Genomic DNA, 26,660 nt, shown 5'->3' on the forward strand with positions numbered 1-26,660 from the left:
AGTGAAAGGGACCTTCTAGTTCCACCTCTCTTCCATGGACAGGGATATCTTCCACTATCTCAGGTTACTCCAAGCCCTGTCCAAGCTCGTCTTGAACACTTCTAGGGATGGAGCAGCCACAGCTTCCCTGGCCAAGCTGTGCTGGGGCCTCACCACCCTCTGAGTAAAGAATTTTTTCCCAATATCCCATGTAACCGTGCCCTCTTTCAGTTAAAGCCATTCCCTCTTGTTCTATTGCTAAATGTCCTTCTCAAAAATCCCTCTCCAACTCTCTTGAGGCCCCTTTAGGCACTGGAAGGTGCTATAAAGTCTCCCTAGAACCTTCTCTTTTCCAGGATGAACAACCCCCCCTTTCTCAGTCTGTTTGTACATGCAGAAATATTCTCACCAAAAGACTGATGTAGACTGTGGATTATCTCAGCTCCAGGATGGAATTTTCATGTAGAACAATAAACAGTCAGAGGCACGTTTAGAACTTTGAAGAGTAGTTCTCCAAATGGAAATTATTTTCAACTTTAATTATAATCAGAAAAAAAGCACCTTTATTGTTTTGTACAAGTGCAGTTTATATCATCTGTGAGAGGAAAGACAAAAAGCAGCAAAGAGCAAACTTCACTAGTGCTGGCAGCTATTGGAAAATAATAATAATGTTCAGCAAATTGAGTATTGGTTTTCCTTTCAAATCTTCCCATTGTTCTCTTGCAGATGGCTTCCTTTAATGACCCAGATTTCCTTAAACAACTAGAACTGGCCATAAAGTATGGAAACCCTTTCTTGTTGCACAGTGTGGATGAATACATCGATCCTGTGATAGACAATGTCTTAGAGAAGAACATCAAAGTTTTACAGGGGCGAGCATTCATCGTCCTGGGGGACAAAGAGGTTGACTATGACCCTAATTTTAGATTGTACCTGAACACCAAATTAGCAAACCCAAAGTATTCTCCCTCTGTATTTGGCAAAGCCATGGTTATCAATTACACAGGTGAGCTCAAGTGTGGGTTTAGTAACAAAGCAGTGATTATGATGCAGTGCAAATTTAGGGGCTGGGTCGTTGTCTGAAATCTTAATGAAACTCTACAAAATTCGGTCTCCCTTATATTTAGCATCTGATTTAATAGAAAATCCTTCTCACTTCTCTCTTCTAATCTGTAGCTGAGACAAATATATCTTCCTGCACCTGTCAGGTGAGGATGCTTAGGTACAATTAAGATATAGAGTCATTAACCAAGTCACTCTTGCATTGCTGTAGTTCTATGAGATGCTGGAGATTAAATAAGTTGTATAAAAGCTGTCGTGTGTTTAGAAACAGAGTGTGCTGTGTCCATGTGTTGCACCTGTAGTTACACTGAAGGGCCTGGAGGATCAGCTGCTCAGCGTCATCACGGGCTTTGAAAGGAGGGAATTGGAAGAACAGAGAGAACGTCTCATCCAGGAGACAAGTGAGAACAAAAACCTGCTGAAAAATCTGGAAGACACTCTCCTTCATGGACTGACAACTTCCACAGGAAACATGTTGGACAATGTGGAGTTGGTGAAAACCCTGGAAGAGACAAAATTCAAAGCTACTGAGGTACCAGCTCTGGGCTTTTTGGAAGGATACATAGTCTTTCCTTTTTCACTGTGCTTCATCAAACACAGAGAGGCAGGCATTGAGCTGCTCTGATTATTGTGGTTTAATAGATACCCTCTGGATCAGCACAGCAATTCCAGGTGTATAAAATCCCTGTTTTACAGGTGATTGAGAAACTGAAGCTGGCTGAGACAACAGCAGCAGATATTGATGTCCTTCGGGATGGCTACAGACCAGCTGCCAAGAGGGGAGCCATCCTCTTCTCTGTGTTGTCTGAAATGGCACTTGTCAACATGATGTACCAGTTCTCACTGGTCTCCTTCTTGGAGGTTTTTGGATTCTCTCTTCGGAAATCCATGCCCAACCCGATTCTTCCGAAGAGGTTAAAAAACATCATGGATACACTGACTTTGAACACCTACAACTATGGCTGCACAGGTCAGTGCCATTTAGTGGTGGGCTGAGACTGTGATGTGCAAAAAAAGGCAAAGCCATGACTTCAGTTGGTTTTAATAAAAGAGGCAGTTACCAAACAGTGAATTCCCTGATGTTCAGAGCCCAGCGCTGCTCCTGGTTCGCTCTTTACTCCCTGCTATTTCTGTTAAAAGAAACTACACACATTAATAATGTAACTCTTGCAGAAATGCTTTTCTTAACGCAGTTACAAAGGTAAATCACAGCTATGGAGTTCACAGGTGCTGTATTGACTCTGTAAGCCTGATCCAAAGCCCCATCTTTGATCACTCTGATCACAGAATCATAGAATCATTAAGTCTGGAAAAGACCTGTAAGATCATCAAGTCCAATCATCAATCAAATGATCTTTGTGGGGTGACCAGATCACTGAATCATGGAATGGTTTGGGTTGGAAGGCACCTTAAAGCTTATCCAGTTTCATCCCCTGCCATGGGCAGGGACACCTTCCATGAGACCAGGTTGGTCTGGTTTTGGGCACTTCCTGTCCAACCTGGCCTTGGACACTTCCAGGGATGGGACATCTCATCAACCCCACAACAGATGCAGGATGTGGATTTAAAGATTGCTTCAGTTCCACAAGCTTTAGCAGCTGATTTGGAAAATATTGTCCTTTTCATGCAGGCTTGTTCGAGAAGCACAAGTTACTGTTCTCCTTTAATATGACAGTCAAGATAGAACAAGCTGAGGGAAGAATTCCACAAGAAGAATTTGAGTTCTTTTTGAAAGGTAAAGTGAATATTTATATATAAATATTTAGCTATAGCTAAAAGATCTTTTGAAGACAGACTTTTGACTAGATATGATTTACTAAGAGCCACTGAGGAAAACTGCTCTGTGTTGATTTACACAAACTGGGGATTCTGCTATTTCTATTCTTTTCTCTCTGTGAAACAACAAAGAGGCCAGTCTTTCTCTGTTGACAAATATGACATTAGTTGATGGTTAGGATGTTACCTGAGGGAATAATCTGTAGTTATTTTCTGACTATGTGTGCATATGCATGTAGAAATGTTTGCAAAGATAAAACTCCGGCTTTTGCAAGCACTTGTAAAATGCCATCTTTCCTTCAGCAGACCAGCCTAATCTTGCAGTGTTTCAGAAACAAATTTCCACTTGGTTCCTCTGTGCTTGGGACTGTGTGTGTGGTCATGTATTGGGGGAATTTCTGCCATGGACATTCACTCTGGTTTCCCAATGTGACCAGGCAATGTTTCCCTGGAGAAGAGTGCCCGAAAGAAACCGTACGCTTGGCTTCCAGATCAAGGCTGGGAAGACCTGATTCGCTTGTCTGAACTATTTCCTGAGACATTTGAATCTCTTCCAGATGATGTGGAAGACAATCCAGATGAATGGAAAAATGTATGTGCCTTTTTGCAATCCTGTTCTCTCTCCTAGTTTTGATGCTGTTATGAAATGTTCAAGTGTGGTGCACAGGGAGGACGTCACCGCAGGCTCCTTCCACCAAGGCCTTGCTTTGTTTCTTGACCTCAGTTAGTGATTGGCTTATTTGCAGAAGAATTAAAGATTATATTATTTAAAAAACAAACAAAAAAAATCTTCCCTGGTAAACTGTAGATTTTTTATTTGTCAGTCAAATGCCTTAGAGGAGTTATTTGCCCTGTTGAAGTCAGTGGAATTTTTTCTCTCAATTTCAACAGTCAACATTTCACTGGTATTTTTGTGCTGCTAAATTGTACTTTGATCTTCTTGTGAGTTCCAGTGAGTTCCATAGGCTAGTGACAAACACAGATTTCCTTTGTTCCTGCTGTAGTTTCATTCTATGTCTTTTTGCTTTATAAGAAGTCTACCTGTAAGCAAACTGTTAATACTTATTGCTTGGGATGCTGTTTTCTGTATCTTAAGAGAATTGACATAAAATGAAAGTACAAATATGTTTCTGGACTTGAATACTTTATACTGAAGAAGTTGGATTCTTTTACATTCACCCAATCTTTTAATATGTACTTGTGGCTGATTGACTTTCTTTGTTCTCCTTGTGTCTCTTGGCCCCTCCTTCATGAATTTGGTTTTCTCTTTCCTAGTAATTTCCCTGACAGAGCCATTTGATTCTTTTGCCTTGTCTGCCATCTTTTCTTGCCAGTGGTATGACACAGATGCTCTGGAGCAGACCCCATTCCCAATGCAGTATCAGGACAGTCTCACAGACTTCCAGAAGCTCCTGCTTTTGCGGTGTTTCCGGGTGGACCGGATGTATCGGGCGGTCACGGACTTTGTGACAGTGACAATGGGGGAGACGTAAGTCCCACTCCTCTTTCAAATCCAAACCACACCACTCAGGGGTTTCACACAGTAAATGGTTTTGTAATGTGCCTGAACAGCAGAGCAGGAGTTGTGTCTGAATGATTTCCATGTGCAGTCTGGGGTGAGTGTTGCTGTTCGTGTTCATTGTTCCCACACAGAGGCTGCTCCGTGAAAAGTTGCAGCTTATTGGGCTTCTCCCCTTCCCAGGTACGTGCAGCCCCCCGTGATCAGCTTCGAGGCCATCCTGCAGCAAAGCAGCCCTTTCTCACCTGTGGTTTTTATCCTAAGTCCTGGCTCTGATCCCGTCAATGACCTCATGAAACTGGCTGAGAGGACAGAGTTTGCAGCAGAGAGACTCAAATTCCTGGCCATGGGACAAGGCCAAGAAAAGGTAACTTGGGTGGGAGGGTGGGAATGTCCTGTGTGCAGCGAGTCTGTGAATTGCAAGCCGTGCTCCCAGTGCTCTGGGACTGATCAAATCTCCTTTCCAAAGGTCTGCATCATTTGAAAGGGAGTTACTTCATGGTTCTGACATACATTCGCCAGTCTGGAAATAACATCCTGAACATGAAAGGGGGTATTTGGCTGACTGGCTGCTGTTCTGGTTTGGCTGAAGGTAGATCCAGAATCAGATTGTCAGCTTTTAAAAAAACGTTGAGCTGAAAAGATGCTACTCTGCAGCCTTTCAAAGGCTCTCAGTGACTGGAGCTCTGTGTATGGATGTGAGGTGGTTGGAAATCACAGTGTTGGTTACTGAAAAGATATCCTGCTGCTTTTCCTGCCTTTTGTTTTTGTTTTGGACACTAAGGCAGAATGTCCAAAGCTTCAGAGCTGACTGAATTTGCCATGATTTCAGTCAGTGGAAGAGCTCCTGTCAGATTCATTTAGACCACCAATTCCTAGACTGATCTTCTCCCTCTCCTGGGCCATGAACACTCCTGTGCTGTTTGGAAACACTTCAATGCTCTGAGTGACTTTTAATTTCAAAAAGAATTAATGAAATAAAAACATCTCAGAGCAACTTCTTGTGGTATGGGAAAAGGTCTGTTCTCAGCAAGGAGCATTCTGGTAAGTGCTGAAACTAAAAGGCTGAGTGTGCTTGCAGCAGGAAAACCCACTGCACGAGCCCATCAGAGGCAGTTTCCTCACAGGCTAAAGGGAGAGTTACTCACAGATGGTTCCTCCCTCTTTTCAGATTGCTTTGCAGATGCTGGAGGAGGCAGTGGTTCAAGGAGAATGGCTCATGCTGCAGAACTGTCACCTCTTGGTGAAATGGCTCATCCATCTGGAAAAGGCCCTGGAGAAGATTACAGAGCCTCACTCAGACTTTCGCCTCTGGCTGACAACTGACCCAACTAAAGGCTTCCCAGTTGGAATCCTGCAGAAGGCCCTAAAGGTACTGTGCAGTGAGGAAACCCCAGTCAGGAGGCCATGTCCTGCCACTGGTACTCAGCAGAAAAGGCTGGCTCTGGATGCCTGACCTCAGTGCAGCACCCTGACTAGGCTTAGGAACTCACTTTTTGTCTTTATAAGCAAAATCCTTTTTTCATCATCCTGTTTATCTTACTGGGATGATTCCTTTGGGTGAAAGCTGCTCAGTTTTTTTCTGAAGCAGTTATTTCGAAGTAGAGGTTTGTGAGTACACCTGGATATGTGACAAATGCTTTTTAGATTCAAAGGCTGCCACAAGTGAGGAATATTTGGAGAGCCAGAAATAGCCCTGTCAGCCCTGATGCTGCAGTGCAGAACTGAGGCCTGGCAGCCGTGCCCGTGGAGCAGACATTGGAATAGGAGAATGGTTTCCAGCTGCTACTTCAGGCTGCAGCATTTATCACCAGAGGCTGAGCTGATTATTTTGAAGGCACAAGCCATGATTCTGGTCTAATGTCTTTTTCCATGGCTGTTTTACTGCTGCTCTGGTGACCTGACCTGTAAACATCGTTATTTCATTTCACAGCTTGGAAGGCAGTGGGATGACAGACCCAGCCCCTGTGAGCTCTGGGGCAGTCACAGCTCTGGGTTGTTCTCCTCCAGCAGTGGGGCTGAAGGGATCTGAGTGGATCTTTAAGCCTGCAGATCCACACTTTGTGGGTCTTGACAGGACCAGTGAGAATGGAGGTTTTACGGCACTTTGGAAAAAAACCTCTAGCAGTTTGATCAGCACTAAAGCCATATTAAAGACTATAAAGCCATTTTACTGTAGGGATATAGGACACACCAAAATGTGTAAAGTATTGCTATTTCAGAAAATTAGATTGTCAAGTATGGGAAAAATAATGTCTTGCCAATAACATGTCTATTTCTAAAATAATATCACATTTTTCTTTACACAGGTGTGTTTACCTTGATAAGCTTAAAAAGGTTTGTTTCATGTCTTTACTTAAGGAAAAAATCCATATTGATAGGAACTTGGAAAGCCACTTAAAATGTTCAGGCTTGCATTATATAGCTTACTTAATGTGGTACATTAACAGCTTGTTTTCCTCAAGTTATCAAGAAACTGATAGCTTCCCTAATTATTTTGATAGGTTGTTACAGAACCACCTAATGGTCTAAAACTGAACATGAGAGCCACCTACTTCAAAATTCCCCAGGAAGCCTTAGAGCAGTGCCCACATCCTGCCTTTAAGTCCTTGGTCTATGTCTTGGCATTTTTCCATGCTGTGGTTCAGGAGAGAAGGAAGTTTGGAAAGGTTGGCTGGAATGTACCGTATGATTTTAATGAATCTGATTTCCAGGTAAGAAAACAATTACAATGGCTCTTATATTCCTCAGTAGCTTAAATTACTTTTGAAAACATAGAATTTATCCAGCTTTAATCCTTTCTCACAATTAGATTTTGCTTAGTATTTTTTCCTGCTTCTGTGGAGTCATGTAGACTCCTGATCTTCTATAATGTCAATTTGAGCCACTAAAAATTAAATTCCCAATTTAATTTGTTTATGTTGCCTCTCTCATGGGTTTCTTTTCCTAGGATGATTTTTACTTGACTTTTCAATTATTTCAGAAAGAAATAATTGTTAGCTTTCAAACAACAACTACATTAAATAAAATCTATGCATATCTATATCTGATTTATGAATCTTCTTATCTCACATGTTCCAACAACTTTATTAGGTCTGCATGGAAATCCTTAACACATACTTGACAAAAGCTTTTGAACAAAATGATGATCAAATCCCTTGGAGCAGCCTCAAATATCTTATTGGGGAGGTGAGTGCCTACAGTGCCACTTGATGCTAAAAGAATCCAGATAAATGAAGTTTCCTCTCTGCATGGGCTGCATCAAGTAAAGCTGGCTGGCAATCATTCCTGGGCAGGCTTAAACTCCAGTGTAGCCCTTGAGCAAGGGCCTTAATCTCAGTCTCAGGGAAACAGGGCCACTGTGTCTAACAGCACAACAGGGAGTTATGGTGCTTAATTAATTTTGAGAGCCCTTGGGATCCTGTGCTGAAAGGTTCTGAGCAGCACAAGTGCACAGTGTTATTGGCACAGTGGGGTGTCCCTGGAGCTGTACAAAGGGGTGTTCCCAAAGCTCCTGCAGGACTCCATGTGCAGCTGCACTGCACTGTCCAGCTGCTGGGACATGAAATCCTGAGGAAAACTTACTTTGCAGCACTTAATCCCAACTGAGCATGAGCTGGTACTTCAGGAAGGTACTGCTGCACATAAATCACTAAGGTGGGTGATCAGGAGTGCCCAGAGCAGCTCTGTCCAGGCCAAGGCCAAATACTTCCTGCCTGTCCCCCTGAGAGGGGCTGGAGAAGATCCCTTGGTATCCACAAGGGAGACAGTGTTACACCAGAGCCACTGCAAAAGCAAAGAGTATTTTGGACCTTTCAGTGATTTCTCTAAGCTGTATTTCCTGCTCCAAAAGCCAGTGCTGTGATACTGATGTTGTGCTTTCTAGGTCATGTACGGAGGGCGCGCCATCGACAGCTTTGACCGGCGCATCCTGACCATCTACATGGATGAGTACCTGGGGGATTTCCTGTTCGACACCTTCCAGGTGTTTCACTTCTATAAAAACGACAAGGTTGATTATAAAATTCCACCTGGGACTGTCAAAGATGACTTTGTTGGTAAGAAATGCTTTTCCTGCCACGTACATCAGCATTAAGTCTCCTTCCAGTATCCATCCTCTCCATACATCCATTGCTGGATATGAGAAATTGAATGGAACACCAGGCACTGCCAGTGTACGGACTGCAGTCTTATAATCCACTGCTTTATATGAGCTGCCCTTTGGAATGTGATCTTATCAGTCAGCTCCTCAGTTCTTTTAAAGAAACCAAAATACAAACCCTCAGTTAAGCAGCAGGTTAATTTTGTTAAGTGATACATTTCTGTGGGGTGTATTTAAAGTGTTTATTCACTCTGTGAGTTGTTCAACACCAGCTCTAGCATTTGATTTTTCCATGTGGAGTGGTAACAAAATTGCTGTGTTGTTCTCTGTGCCTGGTGAATGTGGGCTGACAGAGCCCATGTGGTTGTATTCCAGAGGCCATAGAAGCTCTGCCACTTTCCAACCCTCCAGAGGTGCTTGGACTCCACGCCAATGCCGAGATCGGGTATTACACGCAGGCGGTGCGGGATATGTGGGCTCACCTGCTGGAGCTGCAGCCCCAAACAGGTGTGTTCTGTCTGAACTGGGTTGGTAAATAAGAAATCATGGCTGTGCCCTGGGGACTGACCCACCAGCCACACCACAGCATCCTGCGTGTGTGGGGAGTGATCCCAGGGAAAGGGCGCCTGTGTCCTGGCCTTGGGGAGCAGAGGGAGCAGGACAGTGGGACTGGGAGGTGAGCAAAGCCACAGCACAGCTCTGCCCTGCCAGCCTGGAAATGGCTCAGTGCATGCCCAGAGGCACAAGTGGAGACATGCAGGGAGTCTGGTGGGCAAATGTCACAGCAGCATCAGAGACTGATGCCAAAAGGCGACTCCACTCTCAACCTTCTCTCAGAGAATTAATCATGGAATAAGTGGCCAATACAGTCTCACTGAAACTTTTTGGCTGCAGGTGAAACTGGTGCAGGAATTAGCCGAGATGAATATATTGCAAACATTGCCAAGGATATAGAAAACAAATTACCCCAAGTATTTGATCTTGACCACATACGGAAAAATTTTGGCACAAACATCTCCCCTACGACTGTGGTGCTGCTGCAGGAACTGGAGCGTTTTAATAAGCTGATCGTTCGAATGGGAAAGTCACTGGCTGAGCTACAACGGGTAAGTAAAACCACAGCACCTCGATGGAACCAGCTGGGCTGTACCTGCCCCAGGCTGGCACCCAGAACTGCACTGTCTTTCCAGGCCTTGGCTGGGGAAGTTGGAATGAGCAGTGAACTGGATGATGTGGCTCAGGCTCTCTTCAACGGGCAGATTCCCGGCATCTGGCGGCGGTTGGCTCCCGACACACTCAAAACACTTGGAAATTGGATTATTTTCTTTCAAGATCGGTATAACCAGTACTCCAGCTGGGTAAGCAAGTGCCTCCAGAAAGCTTTTTGTTTTGTTAATCTGCACAATGTGCTGTGCATGTTGGTGCAGAAGGCAGTGAACACTCACTGCTTTAGGTAAGTGCCTTGAACTAGTGCCCATCATGGCGTGACTGTGGCTGCCAGGCAGACTCCCATGGATCACCTTTCAGAGCACTGGCCCCTTCTGTGACTGCAGGTTAACGAGTGTGAGCCCCCAGTGATGTGGCTTTCAGGTCTCCACATTCCCGAATCCTACCTGACAGCTCTTGTTCAAGCCACCTGCAGGAAAAACAGGTGGCCCCTGGATCACTCCACCCTCTACACAGAGGTAACCAAGTTCAGGACGCCAGAGGAAATCACTGACGAGGAAAACACTACTCAGGGTAAGTGTTTTTACAATTATTTGGCAAAAATATGAATAAAGTAGTTAATTGGTGAGAGAGAGTAAGTTACTTTGGTTACACCTCAGCAGACATACTCCTGGGTTTGCATTTCACAGCCCACATGATCTCCAGCTGGGAATTAGCTGGGTTCTGGTTCCTGCAGAGCCTCAGTGCAAGAAGCACCATCTTCTCTCTCCAGCTCTACCCACGCACAGGCAGGGATTTGAACTTACTCCTCTCCCTTGCTTGCTCCCTATAAATATACACACCTTGATTTCTTAATGCCTGAAACATTACCAATCCCAGCAGGTTTATAAAGATCTATTCACACCACAAATAATATACTGAAATATATTTAAACAAAAAGTGACTATAACTATGTATAATTTATTGTGTAAATATCTCTTTATTACTCTCTATGACTAGCACTGCTCTAATAACTAAATATAACAATCTCTGGGTATAGGGGACAGCTAAGCAAGGCTCTCAACAGAGGAGGGAAAAAAAGTCTCATTGTTTTTGTTAAATTTAACTTGCAGTTAAAAAGTCCCCTCAGCAGCTTACCTGGATCATTCTTAATCAATGCTGTACTTCTTCATCAATGTTGTACTCGGTATTTGTACCAGAACAACTGTCCCAGCCCTTCACCTGCTGTCAGTGATCCAAGGAGCAGGCCTGGGGTTACAAAGCTCTCTGGGACTTGAGCACTTAGGGGGTGGCAAATGACATTTATTCCTGGGACTGTTTAACGTGTGTAGTGCAACTGAGACAATTTAATTTGATTTCCTAATACAGATGGATGGTAAAAACAAACCCCACAGGTAACTCACCCTGTGCAGCTGCAGCTTGAAGTGCAGCATGTTTGTGATGACTGGAGCGCCCAGGACAGGGACTGCAGGAACACTTGGCTTAAACTGATCTTTTCTAGTAGCTCAGTTTACACAAATGCTGCATTTTCTGCCTTCACAGGCTGCTTTGTTTCTGGTCTGTTCCTGGAAGGAGCAGACTGGGACATGGAGCAAGGCTGCCTTATCCAAAGCAAGCCCCGTGTGCCGGTGGTGGAGCTGCCCATCCTGAAGATAATCCCCACGGAAGCACACAGGCTCCGACTGCAGGTACAGCTCCTCGGGGACAGGTGGCCACTCAGTTTATTACCTTCCTTCTGTTGTCACATCTCCACAGCTGGCAGCCCCTGAACACTTCTCCTTCCATTACCCATCATTACGGTTTTTCTTTTCTAAAGGGGTCGATGTGTTTGTTGCCTCTTTTCAGGCACTTTGGGACCGGTATCTTGGGACACTCACACTCCCCTACTCTTTCAATCATTTCCCAGCCCCAGTTAATGACATAAAGGACATTTACAGTTTCTGGGAATTGGATATTTAAGACCTCTAACAAAAAAGTGAATTCCTGAAGACAGTCATCTCTCCTCGAGGCCCTTCCTGTTCCCAGTTCCAGGTGGTACCTCAGGCACTACTCAATGTCCTTGTCCCCTCCCTGCTCTTTCAGAACACGCTGCGGACCCCCGTGTACACGACGTCCATGCGAAGGAACGCGATGGGCTTCGGCCTCGTGTTTGAAGCTGATCTTTACACCACGAGGCACATTTCCCACTGGGTCCTTCAAGGCGTTTGTCTCACCTTGAATGCAGAGTGACAGCTGAAGGAGGCAGTACACTCTTCTCCCAGAATCCAACCTTTAGAGGGGCAGGGAGAAGACCCTCAACCCAGGCAGAGATTCAGCAGCAAGGGGGTGGGGCCATGTTCACTTAGGCACACCTGACTTTAAATAGTGTTAATTAGCTTGGTTGTATTATACTCCAAATAAACACATTTGAAGAGGAAAGTGTTTTTTGTAACTTGTGTTTCCTTTTGAAAAGGCTCCAAGCTAGTATGTGGATGCAGAAGAGGGAAGAAGTTGGTCTCACACACACAAAGACTAAGGTTTGCCTGGATGGTTGTAAGAAATGTCTTTAATTGCCCAAAGCATCACTTCTGTGGTGCCTGGAAGCGGTGCCTCCCACCAGCCTCCAACAAGCAGGTCACTCATACAACAGATCACCATAAAAATATGGTGACAACAACGAAAGTAACCAAACCCGCTGCTGGTTAATGCAATACACGTAAAAACAGTAAACCTCAGAGGAACAAACTTGGTTTAGCCCACCCTTTTCCAAGGACTCAGCTTTCCCCTATCCCTCCCCACCACTTGTGAAACAAATTCCTACCACCGAGCCAGCAAGGCGCAATGCTGAGGCGGGTCTGGGGCTTTGGGACAGCGAGGGCACAGAGGGGTGGGGAGGTCACACCCTCGGACCGGGATCAGCCCTGCTGGGAGGGTCATGCTGCGCGGGATTCCAGCGGTACCACAGTGGGGGAACAGCTTGGCCATCCTGCCAGTGCCTCTCCGGGGACACCGACAGGGGCCCAAGGCTCCGGAGGGAGACACACACCAACACAGCTGCAGAAAAAGCTTAGGAGGGGCAGACTACAGCTGGCAAGGGGTGGGGACAGGGCAGGCAGGGAGCCTTCGTCAGCTGTCACAGAGAATACGCGTTCCAAATTTTTAAAGGCACATCATAAGCTTAGCAGCATTTGGGAGCCAATGTTTCTTGCTGGTCCTACTCAGAGGCTGCAGACAAGAGTGAAGCAGAGGTGAGCTGGAGGTGCTGATCAGAATGTAAGAAAAATGGTCAAACTTGTGCTCCTTTCCCCAAATTACATATCCTCCCAGCTCCCAGTATGCCTTTCTTTCCTAGGAAAAAAAATAATAAAAAAGAATCAAGTAGTCTAACAGCTGCTTACTAGAATGGAGTAGGGGAATCTGGGCAAGTGCAAGGCAAGTCCATCCCGATCCACAAGGACAGAAGTCAAGGATGCCAGGTTCTCCTGTATGAATTGGTTACATCGCTTACAAGTAAATACTCACATTTTAGAGGGGCAGCTCAGGTTTTTAAGCTGGCAGCAGCCAGCACTGTCTGATGATGCCCAGAACAAGACTAAGGTCTTTAGGAAACAAAAAATAATCCCTTTACAAAAAAGTGCAGGTTAGAGCATAAAGAACCATTTCCATATTGGATAGCCAGTTACATTTCCTCCCTGGAAAAGGAGCTCTGAGCTGTATGGAAGGTGCTATAAGTGCAGTGTACTGACTAGCATAAAATGTGTCATGAAGCCATTTGATTAAAAAAAAACAACCCCAAAACCAAACTAACCCCCCCAAAACAACCCAGTGTTCATACTCTTTCTATGAGGGTCATTAACCCTTTAAACGGTGCTTCCCCCACCCATATTTTACTTAAAGCCACAAACCAAAGTATTTAGGATTAATCAAGTAGTGCTTGCTGGGACTCTGGGGATGTCCTTAGGTCATTAAAGTGAACGTACATGTGCACAACTTTCAGTGCTGCTGCGAGAGTGGCTGCCACGGAGCTCAGTGGTGGGTATGGTGTGCTCACGTACACAGGGACGACAACAGAACCTCTGACAGGTCACACGTTCACAGCCACACGTGGGGCTGAGGTCTGAGTGCAGGTTGTTCTCTACCATCGCTCACTAACGCAGCCCGTGCCTCTGTCCACATGTGCAGTTACACTAAAGGGAGCAGCGCTCGGAAGCAAGCGGTCAGGTCCCCCTGATTTGGCCACAGCATGGAGTGGTTATATACCTTGCCATATGAACACAGTCCTAGGAGGTTTCGTTAGAGGAGCAAAATGTATTAATGATGTACCTGGAAGGAGTTTGGCATGCATGGGGCATCAAAAGAAACTTCACCGCAGGTGCTATTCACCCTACAGGATCACAGTGCACAACCAGCACAGAACAGCGTTTCCATGGTGTACTCAGACAGTTCTGTCTGTCCCCGAGTGCTTTCTGACCACTTTGCTTCCATGGACCTGATCCACTGCCAGCGTTTCCACCTCGGGCTGGGCCTGGGAGGGCGCGACGTGGTGGATGCGATGGGCCACCCCGATGTGCGCCTTGTGCGGCTTCTCCCGGGCCGGGCTGTGCGACTCCCCGGGCGCGCGATCCGAAGCGATCGGTGGAATAACCAGCGGCCTCTCCTTGATCAGATGCACCTCTGCCGTCTCCCTGGCCAACAGGAACGGCGTGGGATCGGGCATGGCATCCACAGGCTCCCGCAGCACCAGCTTCCTGCTCTCCGACCCTATTCTGTAGGCCTCTTCGAACTCGGGGTTCAGCGGGGTCGACAGGCTCTTCTTCATCCTGCGCCGCGGAGTGTCGGGAAGTTTGTCTTTGGGAGGGGATGGTTTATAGCTGGACAACACGGGGCTGCCAGACGGGGTCCCCTCTGAAGTCCCGCTGGCGCTCATCAGCTTCTTCTTGGTCGCGTGCAGCTGAGAGGTCAGGAAAGCGATCGTGCTCGCTCTCTGCTCCAGTTCACTGGACAACATGTTGAGCTTATGGCTTTTCATTTTTAACTCTTCCAAATACTTCTTTTCTCTTTCTTTAATAGTGTTTTCCAGCACCATTATCATCGCATTCTTTTGTTCAAGTTCTTTCAATAATTCACTATTTTCAGCCTCTTTGATTTTCAGCTGAGCTTCAAGATTTTTGCACTTACTTTTGAGTTCATCACTTCGTGAACTACCACTTTCTACAAGAACAGGAAAAGCAGAAGTGTTTCACATTAACAGCCACTATGTAAAACAGTGCAATAGGGTTCCTCTTGCCATCCCAAAGACTTAAGGGGAATCCAAAAGACTAAGTTCAGCTAATACCCATCCCACACAATCCCTGAGCCGGGAGGTTACTCTCAGGGAGTATTTTATTCCTGTGCTTCATCTGTTGTTAACATAACACATGTAAAATAACTAGGATCTAGTGTGTATATATGTGTGCATATAATATATATATATGCATGTATGTGTATATATATATTAAAAAAAATAAAAACTTTGTGGTGTGGTGTAATTACAGCACCAGCTCACCTAAGTTTTAAAAATAGTTTCACTCTTCTGCCCCTAAAATTTGTGTCCTGTGTTCCCATATAGCACACAGGGAACTGACTGTCTAGTGGAGTCAGCACTTCCACACTCTATTCCTGGCTCTTTCGCAGTTTTCCTGTGTGACCTTGGTAAAGAACTTGTGACGTTTACTTCATAAATAACAATAAGTCTGGAAAGTAGAAAACTATGCTTATAATACCTTTAGAATTTATAAAGTTCAACATCCCAGTGCAAAGTACCTCACTCACTTATAACAGAAAAAATAAAGGCAGTGAAAAAGATGAGGAAATTGAACGTGAACATTACAAGAAAAATGCCATGTACTCCTTACCTGACCAGTCCGAACTCTTTACGGTCAGCTCATAGGTTAAATCTGAGGAGAAAAGTTGTTTATTTTTGTTAGAACATCACCACAAACCCCATACCCGGTCCCACACCCCATACACTGCCTGGTGAGCAGATTTACAATGAAAGACTTTGTAAACACCGAACTATCTCTTCCCACCACCCGAAGCAAGATCCACTACCAAGTAACAAATGTGTAAAACAGCCAAACTATCAGCTTTGCTGCTGAGGTTTCACTGCTGAAGTAGGAAGCAGTTAGTCCATTTCTGGGAAAGGACTGGAGCAGGAATGGGCAGGGGAGCCCTCACCCCCCAGGGTACCTGTGCAGTGCTGTTGCAGCCGGCGCAGCTCCGCGTGCAGCCCCTTCAGGGTGTTGGAATGTTCTCGCTGCAGGAACAGCAGGTTCTTCTGGGCACTCTGCAGCTGGTTCTCCAGGGTTGAGGTGGCCATTGTGATCCACAGTCACCCTGCCAGGGAACACACATGGAACTGTCATGGTGAGTTACCTCGTCCATATGGAGATCCTCGCTCTGCCAGGATCAGCAGGAATGGCTGAGTTCTACTGTTAATGTACTGATGTGTCATCAGCAAATGCCACAAAAGGTTTTTCAGTTTCAGGACTATTTTGATTAGAAGTGCTCTAAGTTGACTGAAAGCCTAATTATACCCTAGGCCAGAGCAGCGCAGGGAACTCATTTGTTTGGAGTTAACACATTTAAGGGATTAACATCAGACAGTCTAAGTCATTAATCCTGTTACAAGTTAAAAGTGGAGTTCCAAGGAATGGGTTAGTATGTCCCTGCCTTACTAGGGAGTTTCCACTTACCTCCAGGGACAGAGGGATTGGTAGCATCCCTGACATGAACACAGAAGAAAGCACTAAATGCACCAGCACAGCGGAAGCTCTGGCTGCTGCTGCATTTCCTCGGCTGCATTGGAGCAGGATTGGTCCTGCACCAGGCCCAAGAGGGAACAAGAAAACTGACAATGACAATGTTTCACTCAAAGAGAAAACAAACAGATTTTTCTTGCTCATGTTAGGAGTACATGGAAACCTGTTACATCATTGGGCTCTCCTTGTGGAACAGCCTTATAAAACCAGGCCTTGGCTCCAGCAGTGCTCAAAGACAGAAATGGGTAACTGTACAATGCTGACAGGCATCCCTGAGGATCCCTGTGCCGCCAGCGTTCCCACTGCTCTTGATGAGGCAACAATGGTTACAGTAGGAAAGGCTAAATTCCATTATATGCACAGTCTTGAAAAACCATTCCAGTAATTAGGTTACAAAGGTAAGTGAAGAGTCAAGACTCCTGTTGCCTGGACAACCACCTGCAATGGCATTGCAACATGTGCACAAGATGGGCCTTAACAGGCTTGCCTTGTCATGGCAAATGTTTTCCACTGGGCTCTTTTTGGTATGTAGTTTTATGACAAAAATTTGTTTCTACCAGTTTAAAACTGGCAGAGCATAAGCTCACAGAAAGTAATGTGTTTTTGTTATTCATAATCATAACACAGCCCTGCATTTAATTCTATACTTTTATTCCCCAAAAGAACCCAACTCTGTGCTCCTGCACCTTGGGAATGCACTAAAGCCCCCGGGGGTATGGTGTGGAACTCACACACACACAGAGCCTTCCTCATTTCACCTGTGACCTGAACTGACACGTCTTCTATTGACTTATCCCTACAGAAACAAATATTTGTTTGTAAAAAAATAAAGGTGCAAAAGATGCTTAAGGAATCCAGTTCTGTGCAAGAGCCAAACAGCTCTTGGTTACCTTGTAACAGAGATCAAAGTTCAGTGCCCAGGAATGTGGGTAGTGGTGCCAACTGCGCTTTGTTGAGGGAACGGGTCCTTTCACAATCACCATCGTTAGCAAACGAGCAAAAATTATGGACCAAAGACATTCTAAAAAGAGGTTTCTGGGGTGGCTAAACAAGAAATAAACCAAGTTGTGCATGCAGGATCTTTTTTATGGCTCTGAACTAGCTCACCCGAGCCGTGACTGCCATCCCCAGCCCGGGACACCCCATTGCTGCCACACCAGGCCCCTCATGCCCACTGTGTCAGGGAGCTGTTTGAAGGGGGATGGATCCACAGTCACAGCAGTTACTGTGGGGCACCATTCATTCTAAGGATTGATGATATTTTAGCTGTGGTACATTTTCAAAGTGACACCATCTTGCTTGCAAAGCTGACTTCAGACAGACGGGAGCTTTACGGAATCATCCCAATTCTTAAATGCCCACTCTGACCCCCTGGCTATGACAGCAGAATAAAGCCAGAGCTGGAGCTCTGACACAGAGGCTCAGAAGGGATTCTTAATCAAGAAACCTATATTCCAGGCAGGTCGGTTAGTGGGATTTACAGCTACTCCCAGTTCCTTAACAACTCTCAACCTGCTGATTCTTGGTATGTAATGTGAAGAGCCACAAATCACATCCAACAACTGCTCCCAGGGGGAGCTGAGATCTGACAGAAAACATGGTCTTGGGAGGGGTCAGGCTAAAGAAAAAATAAAAATCTCTTTAGGTGCATCTCCCATTGGGGTTTCCAAGAGCTAATCCTACAGAGCAGTCCTGGGACTGCACTAAGGTAATTTCATCCTGGGCTCTCTGAAACAAGAAGCTCAAAAAGCACAAGAGAAACAGCAAAATGCAGAAGTCACCGGTGCCCTTTATAGACTAGAGGAGCAACCTTCACCTCCCACCATGGAAATCGTGGGACAGCTCCCAAAGCAGCTGGATACCTCAGATAAATGTTGCCAGTGCTGGGAAAAACCTGGGACTGCACACATCACACAAAGTCAGGTCACTATGGTTTTCCCCCCTTTACCCTTGTCTCCAAAGGAACTTAAAAAAAAAAAGCTTGCTATGTTGGTATAGGGAAGGAACAGTGCAATGCAGAGCTTGGCAAAGTCCCCTGGGAATGCACGTGGCATTTGGGAAGGATGATAAAACATTTAAGGGGCACTGCAGCATTCAGTGGTGATGGGGACACACCTCTTTGGCAGCAGGACTGGCCCTAACCACCAATAGTGTCCAACCTGCCACAGCTCCACAGGCTTTACCCAGACAGTACACTGCATTCCACCCTTAAGACACTCCCAATTTCTCATTTTTCAGGACCACCACACCACCAAGTGTTTCTAAATATAGCTCTCAAAGATTGAGACTCAACTCCCCCAAATTCATAATTTCTCCTGAATATAGCCAAGGAACGAATGGAATGAGTCAAACAAAACTCCTTTGGGAACATTAAATGAAACACTTAATCCTGACTGCACCTACCTAAGCCTTCATCTTCCAGTAAAGCAGAGAAGGGAACTTAAATTATCATTCCTGTAAGCTCACCTTAAAAATGCTGTCTGTTTTACAATTGCATGTTCCCTTCAAAAGGGAACAAAAATAAATAAATTGTAAATGGAAAAGGAAAAATATTAAATAAGAGCTTTCAAAATGCAACTTCTTCACATGCTCACCATAAACAGTTGCTAACTTTTGAAGAGCCACATCTTGCCTTGCAGAGGATGTGAAAGCTCCAGGCCTTTTCTGATCTCAAGTATTTGGAGAGAGTTCAAAATGTTTCAAGGCAACGAGCATCTGGCTGCATATCAGGTGCCTTTGCATAAAATCAGAGCATCTCCATACCCTGCTGCAAGATGGGAGGAGGGAGATGCTCATCTCTGACCTCACACACAGTCCAAGGGAAGCTACTGGAACGAAGCCCAAACAACGCAGTTATTTAACGTTTTCATTCCTGTTCGGTATCCACCAAACAGAACACAATAACCTCTTTTTACAGGGATGGGGTGACCATCACCTGAGCAGCTGCTCTGGCTCTCTACCAACACATATCCAAATCTCCTTGGAACATGTATGGGAGGCAGGTATTATCCTCTCAACTGTTATCTGGCCAGTGCCCCCTCCACATGTGACAAAAGCTGCCAAAATGCCATTTGTTTGCAAAACAAAATAAAATTTCAAGAACTAAATAAGAACACAGGATTCTTCTCAGAAGAACCTTCAAAGTTTTAGCCAGTCCCCATTTTAAAGATTGCCACTGAACTGACCAAGCATTTCTAAGAAACACAGCTCTAATGCTGAAATGCTCAGCTGAGAGTCACTCTGTTCTTTGCTTAAATCAGCTCTCCATCTCCAGACATATGCCCTTCCCAAAGTGTTTGCTCAGCTCCTTTCAAAGGACATAATAAAAGAGACTCTGCAATCTCCACACCCAACTCAAGGGCTTGGCTACCTTTCTGCTTGGACATTTGCTTTAACTCCCCCCCAAACTGATTCTATGACACCACTGCTGACATGATCCAGCAATAACACAGTTTAGTACCAGCCTGTTCACAGTTTCAGATTTCTGTTCAACCCTCATTCACCTGTGCATCAGACTAAACCACTTCAACTGCTCAAGCATTGCTAAATCAAGCTTTTGAGACAATTGCTTGGCCTACACATCCACCTCTGGACATCCCTCCCCTTCTCCAGTGCCCCCTTACCAGTAACGAGCACCTCTTGCAGCAACACCTCTATCCCTTTATCCCCCTCCTCCTCTGCCTTCTGCATTAAAATGTAACAATGCTCACACGCCATTATTGACCCAATAACTTGTTCTCATGTTCTTTTTGTCCATGTGTTTTAAGCCAACTAAAATTAGTAGTTCTTTCCTGGAGACAACGAAGGGGATGAAGGAACTGTGCCACTGTCCCCCAGAGGGAGGACATAATTTCGCTTTCTCAGCTCCTTTTCCATTTCTACTGCTTTTGATGCTATTTTGCTCAGTGGTTTCTCTGCCTGGCTTCCCCATCATTTTCTGATCAGAGATTCTGTAGACTCTTTACAGTGAACCTCTGAACGTCCCTGGAATTGCAGGTTACTTTAGTAAGAGGTGATTTTTTGTTACTCCTACAGCAGCTGGTGTGGCAGCGGGAAGAATAATGAAGTGGACGCCGTCCTGGTAGGAATGATTTAATTGTGGATGCTCCAAATGAACCAGCTGGTACTTTGCTCAGAACTTGCTGACCACTCACAGGCCCGACTGTGCACCTGGAGTCAGGACTGACAGAAATAGCTCACATGGAGCCTTCTCTGTCCTTGAGACCACTCACCCCTGGAGCTGTCACAATGGAAGACTCTAAAAGTAATCAGATGCTAAAATCACTACTGTGATAGAGACTATTAGAGAACCAAACCAAATGTTCCTGCAGTGGCATTTCACACAGACACAATTACCGTGACCCATACCAGGGTATCCAGGGCTATGGCTGTACAGCCATCAGGAACAAATAGCCTACTATGGTAGAAAGCTCTGAAAATGACCCAATTTGGGCCTAATTCACTTTAGGGAAACAAAGAAGGTGATACCTAAATTACACTGACTGCTTCAGAAGAATCCCTTTAACAACGATGAAGTCCATGTAATAATTTGTTTAAAGTGACCATAAAAGCCCTCATGAGCAAGGCTACACCGTCATGTAGAGGAACAGGTTTCTTCCCTTCTGCTCTCTAGCACATGCTCCTGATGAATGGCTCTTCTATTTTATTCACCTCTTCATTCAGAGGATAAAATAGTTTATTTTCATATAACCTCCATCAAAGCCACAGGACACAGATTCCATCCCAATCACAATGAGGCAGTCACAAAACTGCAGACACATTTTATGATCCTGTGGTCCCTTACAACTCAGAATATTCTGTGATTCTGTTAGTCTTTCTAGTAAACCAATTTCTTTTGTCAGAAGGAGAATGACAAGAAAATTAATATTCAGTTCTCCCAGACTAACACAGTATCAATGTTACACATAAAATCGAGCCTGATTCTATTTTCTTAATGACTTTGAAAAAAGTTCTTCAGCTTCAGTTAAAGCTGAATCAGGACTTAAGCTGGCAAGGTGGGCTGTGGGAGGTTTGGGTACAAGGATCTGCTAAGTATAACTCCAGAGTCATGCTTAGAAATCACACCATACTATGGAACAGTCAAGGGCTTTTTTCAGATATCAAAATACTCAGTTATGAACACTGTGTCCCCCCTTTTTATTTTATGTGCTATGATCAGTAATGTGTAACTTGCACCAGAACTTGAAGAAAATGCATTCATGTAATTTAAAAATTTGGCCTTTCTGAAGCTTGCTGAAACGCAAACCAAAAGAATTACTGAGCTGGTTTCAAGTAAGTGACTTGGTTGGGCATTTCCCCCTCCCCAACAGGACAATAACCCACCATCACACAGACGTGTGACTATTTTACTACCCAGCCCAGATGTGACTTTCACCCACCCCGCTCACGTACACCGAGGTAGAATTTTGTGTTGCATTTCTGAAATGCTCCAAAATCACCTTCCTGGTCATTCAGTGAACCAGGTCAGGGAACTGGTGTGTCTGAAAACAAACTGGCTTTTCCACTGCCTGTTTTCAGGTGACGGGTTCACTGTGCAGCACTGGAAATGCCTGAGGAAGGTGCAAAAACTAAAAATAAAAAATAAAATCTGAAAGCAGGTCAGGGGGGTGGGACAGGCAGAACTGCTTCCTGCTGCAGCACCACTCCAGGCACTCAGCTGAGCTCCTACTGCATGGAATTCCTAAATGCAGAAATGGCGATTTTCAGAGTTTACCTGGAATATTTGTGAAACAGAAGGCACTGAAGCCTTACAGCAAGCTAAATCAATCTGTCCTGAGAGCTCATTTACAGAGAGCAGCTATTTTAACAGCAACTCTACAGAACTGCACAACTATTTCCAGGCAAGTGTAACAGGCCGAGGAGACACTTTCCTCTAATGCATTTTGTGATGCTGTTTCATAAGCCATCGATTTTTATTATTTTAGAACAGCAACTATGATCAAACATACAAAAATTGGTCTCCACTTTGCTAAAGGTTTTGAGAGCTGCTGATGAAGGAAATCTGGTAGTGGTGATGACCTATGGCCAAGTCCTTTATTAAGCAAGATTTTGTTTGTGTATTAAACAGGATGCCAAGACAAAGGATTCCAAACAGAGGTGCTTTATACCCTCCCTTACATAACTCAGGTATCTCAGACTGAGACAATAAAGCTACGCAGCTTAAATCAAGCTTTCCTGAAGATGGAAAGCAAACAGGCACACTTCTACTACTGACATAATTCCCACGGTTTTTCCCCACACATAGACTCTTCCCGAGTTCGGCACCTCTGCTCCACAGAAATGCGATCTGCTCTGCCTTTTGTGCCCTCCCTCCGGGCACCGGCTCGGATTACAGGGAGCTACTGTTCCCTGGCATATTTTCAGCCTTTCTGGAGGCAGCCATCATTCTGTTCGGGGAAAAGCCATGACATTTAACAGTTTTCAGTCCAGCATTGTTTTTAAATAACACTGATCTTAAATACCAGCTCTCAATCAAATAGCTTAAACCAACAAGCAGCAACGTATTTTTCATATTTTAAACATAAACCAAAGGTTTTCTTGGAGTGAAGTGAGAACAAACACGTTCCCCAACAGAAGGAAAGAAACTGCAATACAAAGAAATGGGTTTTTTTAATGATTATTTAAAAACACCCCAACAAACAGCTTGCAGAAGTTCTGATACACTCTGAGGACATCGTTTTCAGCAATATTTTGTCATGCCTCTAAATTCTAGCAGTAAACAAATCTACTGCTCCCATTTGTAGTATCGTGCTCTTTAACATCACCGGGAGAAATGACCTGGTATATAACTGTAAACATTATTAGATTAAATTATTCACTGATCACATGGAAACAGACTAACACCCATTTATCACACTGCTGGACATCCTGGTTTAGAGGAAGACATTTTTTACATCACTTAAAAATGAGCACAGAGATGGATCAGGCCCAGAATCATTGAAGATCCTACAGCCAGACAGGAAAAAGATGCCAGGTGTTCTCAAGCAGGTGAAGGAATTGGAGGTGAGGGACAGCACGGAGTAATCAGGGACTAACATTCCAACTTGGCTCTACTCGATGCACTATTTGCCATCTTCGTATGCTTTTCAGATATACATTAGATTAGTGCACAAGAAGGGAGGGGAGGGTTTGTTTCAGCAGAGGAAAGCAGAGCCCTGGTGATACGGTTTGTGCCTGAACAAAGGGCATCTTCCCACCTCAGCCCCACCCAGGTCCTGGACACCTCGGACTGTGTTCCCAGGGACCCACAGGCTCTGCCAGACCCTCCTGGGAGTCCTGGCTGTGGTTACACAAGGTTGGCTCATTGCAGCACGTCCCTGTCAGGAACAGCAGCCTGGCAGCCCCACCAGGAGTTGTGTTTGTGCTGTTCAACCCCTCACAGCCACTCCGGGTTTCACCCTGTGCTGCCGCAACATGAACGAGGCTGCAGAAGAACAAAGCACCTCTCTTTCTTCAACACCACAATCCCTAGATTTTCCTTTCTTCAGCAGTGGTTTTGCTTTCTAAACCAGCAGTAAGAAAAAAAACTATGTCCTATACTGAACCATTTTCCCCAAAGCATCAAGTTATTTGACTGCTGGATTTTCAGTAAACTGCTGCTCAACAAACGCCACCACTTTTAGTTACTAACAGACAGACTTACATCAATATATACACAAAGTGTCACTTGTCAGCAAAATAATTCTTAAGCACCATAAAGTTTCAAAAAGATGATGTCTATTCTCTATACAAAATAAACTGCAACTGCTACCTTTTTAAACTTTACTATGAAAAATGACGTTAAACATGAACTCGAGTAAAAAAATGAGTTACATAATAGTATTCTGTGTTTACCCAACACATTGTGAATTCCGAGGATATAAAAGCAATCCTTCACAGCACTGCTACTTTAAACCACCATTTTTAAGCCACTAAACAGAAACGAGACACCTAAAAATCAAAGTCTAACACAGTAGCAAAAGTAAACTTGCAAACTAGTTTATTACAATGCATTCCTTTTATTATTCTGTTTATAATGTTCAATAAATATTTTACTTTACACTAGGATCCACATTCTGGAATAACAGCACCAGGGAGTTTGTCTCCTGCCTACTGCAGTTAAAGGATTGACTAATGTGGTAGAACTGGATGAACAAATATATTGCCCTTAACACCTACAGCCTCTTGAATTAGGGCACACTAAGGGACCGGGTGATTTTTGTAACTCAAGTTACAAAATGCACTTTAAAAAATCGTTTAAAAGCCCTGAAAATACGCAGCTACATCTGAAATCTGATGAGAAGGAAACAACCGTAAGGAGTGAAATGATTGCTGTTCCAGAGTTTGCAACAACTACTGGACTACACAGAGCATCTAGATTGGTCATGAGACCTTGGTCTTCTCTATGGGCATGAGGGAGGAAACTTTACAAATATATTCAGGAGAAGTATGACAACAGGATGAAAACAAGCGTTCATGCATCAGTTCAGCCAATATTCTTTTTCTTCTACTTAAGCAGCCAATACTTTCCTCTATTATGACCTTCTGATCTTTGTTGTTTCACTAACAAGAACTGCTGGAACCCCAGTACCACCAAAAGCTTGAAAAATTAACAACATTACAAGTCAGCCATTATCTCTTCATAAAGCACTTGCTTTAAATTGTCAAACCAAAAAGTGATGTGCAGTTTAAGAGCATAAATGTTCGTCTCCCAGAGGTTCAGTCATAATAAAGCACTACAGAATTACATTTGCCAATGAGCAAGTTATATGGGAAAAGGCACTGTATTTACAGCCACATCCATTTGTCTTTTTATTTTTTAATTAATGAGTATTATTTCTACTGCAAAAGCACCAATAAAGCTTTTTAAGCTTAAGCATCTTACCATCTAAGCAAAGCCAACAAGTACCCTGGATGCTTCCTATGCACCTGCAATGCAGATCAAAATGGACAATTCCACCCTCGGCGCTGCCTCAGCCGGTGTTCAGATTTACCTTCACTGTCTCGGCTTTACCCAGTTTACCAAGGCAAACTCAGGCGCATTCCCTGCTGTCCAGGGCGGGAAGGGCCCCTCCTTCCTCCCCGCTGTCCCACCCCATGTCCTGCGTAGGGAAACTGCGTCTGGAAGCATCTCCGTGTCTGAGGACGCCCTGCACTTCTCCGCTGCCATATCCACAAGCGACAGGCGTTCTCCTCGGAAGGAAAAACCTCCTCCTCTCAAACCAAGGTTATTCCCTACCCACTCCCAAACGTACACAACCCACCCGTCCAGCCCTCTGCAGGCCCCGTGCTACTAATGGAGGCGACAATGTTGTCACTTTTCGAAGTGAAAAGGTGCGACGCAAAAGGAGCCCGCGAACGGTGCGGAGGATGCGGTGTCAGACCCGCCCCGGTGGGCGCGGGCGGGGGCAGCGGCCCCACCAAACCTGAGCTGAGCTGGGCGGGCGACGGGCACAGACAGAAATACAGACACGTCCTTGCCCCCGAGCCGGCACAAACGGACAGACGGGGGGTGCAGCGAGGGGCAGGGCAGCCCCCGCATCCTCTGTGCTCCAGTGACCGGCACAGAGCCCTCGATGCTCTCAGGAGGCGCTTTGGTCCAGCGCCAGCACCAGGCGCACCGGCCCGGGGCCGCACCCGCCGCGCTGTTCGCTGTCCCGCAACGGCCCCCGAGCCCAGGGGGTCTGACCAGCCCGGGGGGTCTGACCGGCCCGGGGGGCTCTCGGACCGCGGGCCCGGAGGATGGGTGGCGGCCGAGGGGGGATCCGATCGCTCCTCACCGCCGGCACATCCCCCCCGCCCCGGGGCGCGGCTCCTCCGGCCGGCGCAGGACCCGGGCCCGCGGCAGCCCCGCCTAACGCGACACCCCCCGCCCGCCGCCCCCCGGGAGGGTCCCCCGGTGGTTCGTGTGAGGGCGGAAAGGCTTCAGCCCCCTCCCGGCGCGGCGATGCCGCTCCCCCGCCCCACGCTCAGCCCCGGGGGTCGCGATGGCGCCGCCGCCCCCTCAGCCGGCCGGGGCGGAGGGCACAGCGCGCCGCAGCCCCTCGGCCGCCTCTCAGCCGCCTCACCTGCTCAGCCCGAGCCGGGTCCGCCTCTGCCGCCGCCCGAAGCACCGCGGGCGCCCCGCGGGGCCGGCACTGACCGGCGGCACCGGCACCGGGGGCGGCGGCGCAGGCGCAGGTGCGGCTGCGGCACCGGGCCCGTCGCTGTGGCAACGGGGGGGGCAGCGCGGCCCCGCCCGCCCGCCCGCGCGGGAGCGCGCACGGGGCGGGGCGCG

General features: G+C 45.9%; 2 protein-coding genes across 4 annotated transcripts in view; one reads left to right on the forward strand and one right to left on the reverse strand.

Annotated features, from left to right (window-relative positions):
- Positions 1-12,023, forward strand: part of DNAH10 (dynein axonemal heavy chain 10) — a 52,067-nt gene extending 40,044 nt beyond the window's left edge. Inside the window, exons 62-78 of the mRNA XM_027689717.1 lie at positions 706-985; positions 1,344-1,573; positions 1,738-2,011; positions 2,672-2,776; positions 3,255-3,409; positions 4,152-4,306; positions 4,520-4,703; positions 5,508-5,708; positions 6,841-7,050; positions 7,430-7,525; positions 8,223-8,394; positions 8,814-8,945; positions 9,333-9,544; positions 9,629-9,796; positions 9,992-10,178; positions 11,148-11,293; positions 11,688-12,023. Of these exons, the coding sequence (XP_027545518.1) occupies positions 706-985; positions 1,344-1,573; positions 1,738-2,011; positions 2,672-2,776; positions 3,255-3,409; positions 4,152-4,306; positions 4,520-4,703; positions 5,508-5,708; positions 6,841-7,050; positions 7,430-7,525; positions 8,223-8,394; positions 8,814-8,945; positions 9,333-9,544; positions 9,629-9,796; positions 9,992-10,178; positions 11,148-11,293; positions 11,688-11,834 (3,054 nt within the window). The 3' untranslated portion in view covers positions 11,835-12,023. The remainder of the gene's footprint in view (positions 1-705; positions 986-1,343; positions 1,574-1,737; positions 2,012-2,671; positions 2,777-3,254; positions 3,410-4,151; positions 4,307-4,519; positions 4,704-5,507; positions 5,709-6,840; positions 7,051-7,429; positions 7,526-8,222; positions 8,395-8,813; positions 8,946-9,332; positions 9,545-9,628; positions 9,797-9,991; positions 10,179-11,147; positions 11,294-11,687) is intronic.
- Positions 12,024-12,131: 108 nt separating this feature from the next.
- On the reverse strand, positions 12,132-26,552 carry CCDC92 (coiled-coil domain containing 92). Of its 3 annotated transcripts, XM_027689353.1 has the most exons (5): positions 21,797-21,975; positions 21,518-21,637; positions 15,813-15,959; positions 15,479-15,520; positions 12,132-14,795 (listed from the first exon to the last, which is right to left on the reverse strand). In XM_027689353.1, exons 3-5 carry the CDS (start codon positions 15,940-15,942, stop codon positions 14,020-14,022), a joined length of 948 nt encoding a protein of 315 aa, XP_027545154.1. In that variant the 5' UTR covers positions 15,943-15,959; positions 21,518-21,637; positions 21,797-21,975; the 3' UTR covers positions 12,132-14,019. The 3 variants fall into 3 exon arrangements, with proteins under 3 accessions (XP_027545154.1, XP_027545152.1, XP_027545153.1); XM_027689351.1 differs by lacking the exons at positions 21,518-21,637; positions 21,797-21,975 and adding an exon at positions 26,452-26,552; XM_027689352.1 differs by having other exon boundaries at positions 21,518-21,975.
- Positions 26,553-26,660: the final 108 nt, after the last annotated feature.

Source organism: Neopelma chrysocephalum, unplaced genomic scaffold (assembly GCF_003984885.1).
Source record: "Neopelma chrysocephalum unplaced genomic scaffold, ASM398488v2 Primary Assembly neopelma1_77, whole genome shotgun sequence".
Classification (NCBI taxonomy): domain Eukaryota; kingdom Metazoa; phylum Chordata; class Aves; order Passeriformes; family Pipridae; genus Neopelma; species Neopelma chrysocephalum.

Bases quoted from the DNA above. Each gene is read 5' to 3' on its own strand.
- CCDC92 (XM_027689351.1), bottom strand. From the start codon at position 15,942: ATGGCCACCTCAACCCTGGAGAACCAGCTGCAGAGTGCCCAGAAGAAC. The intron at 15,521-15,812 runs GTACCCTGGGGG...TTTTCTCCTCAG, and splicing joins GCTGCAACAGCACTGCACAG to ATTTAACCTATGAGCTGACC. The intron at 14,796-15,478 runs GTAAGGAGTACA...CTGTTCTTGTAG, and splicing joins AAAGAGTTCGGACTGGTCAG to AAAGTGGTAGTTCACGAAGT.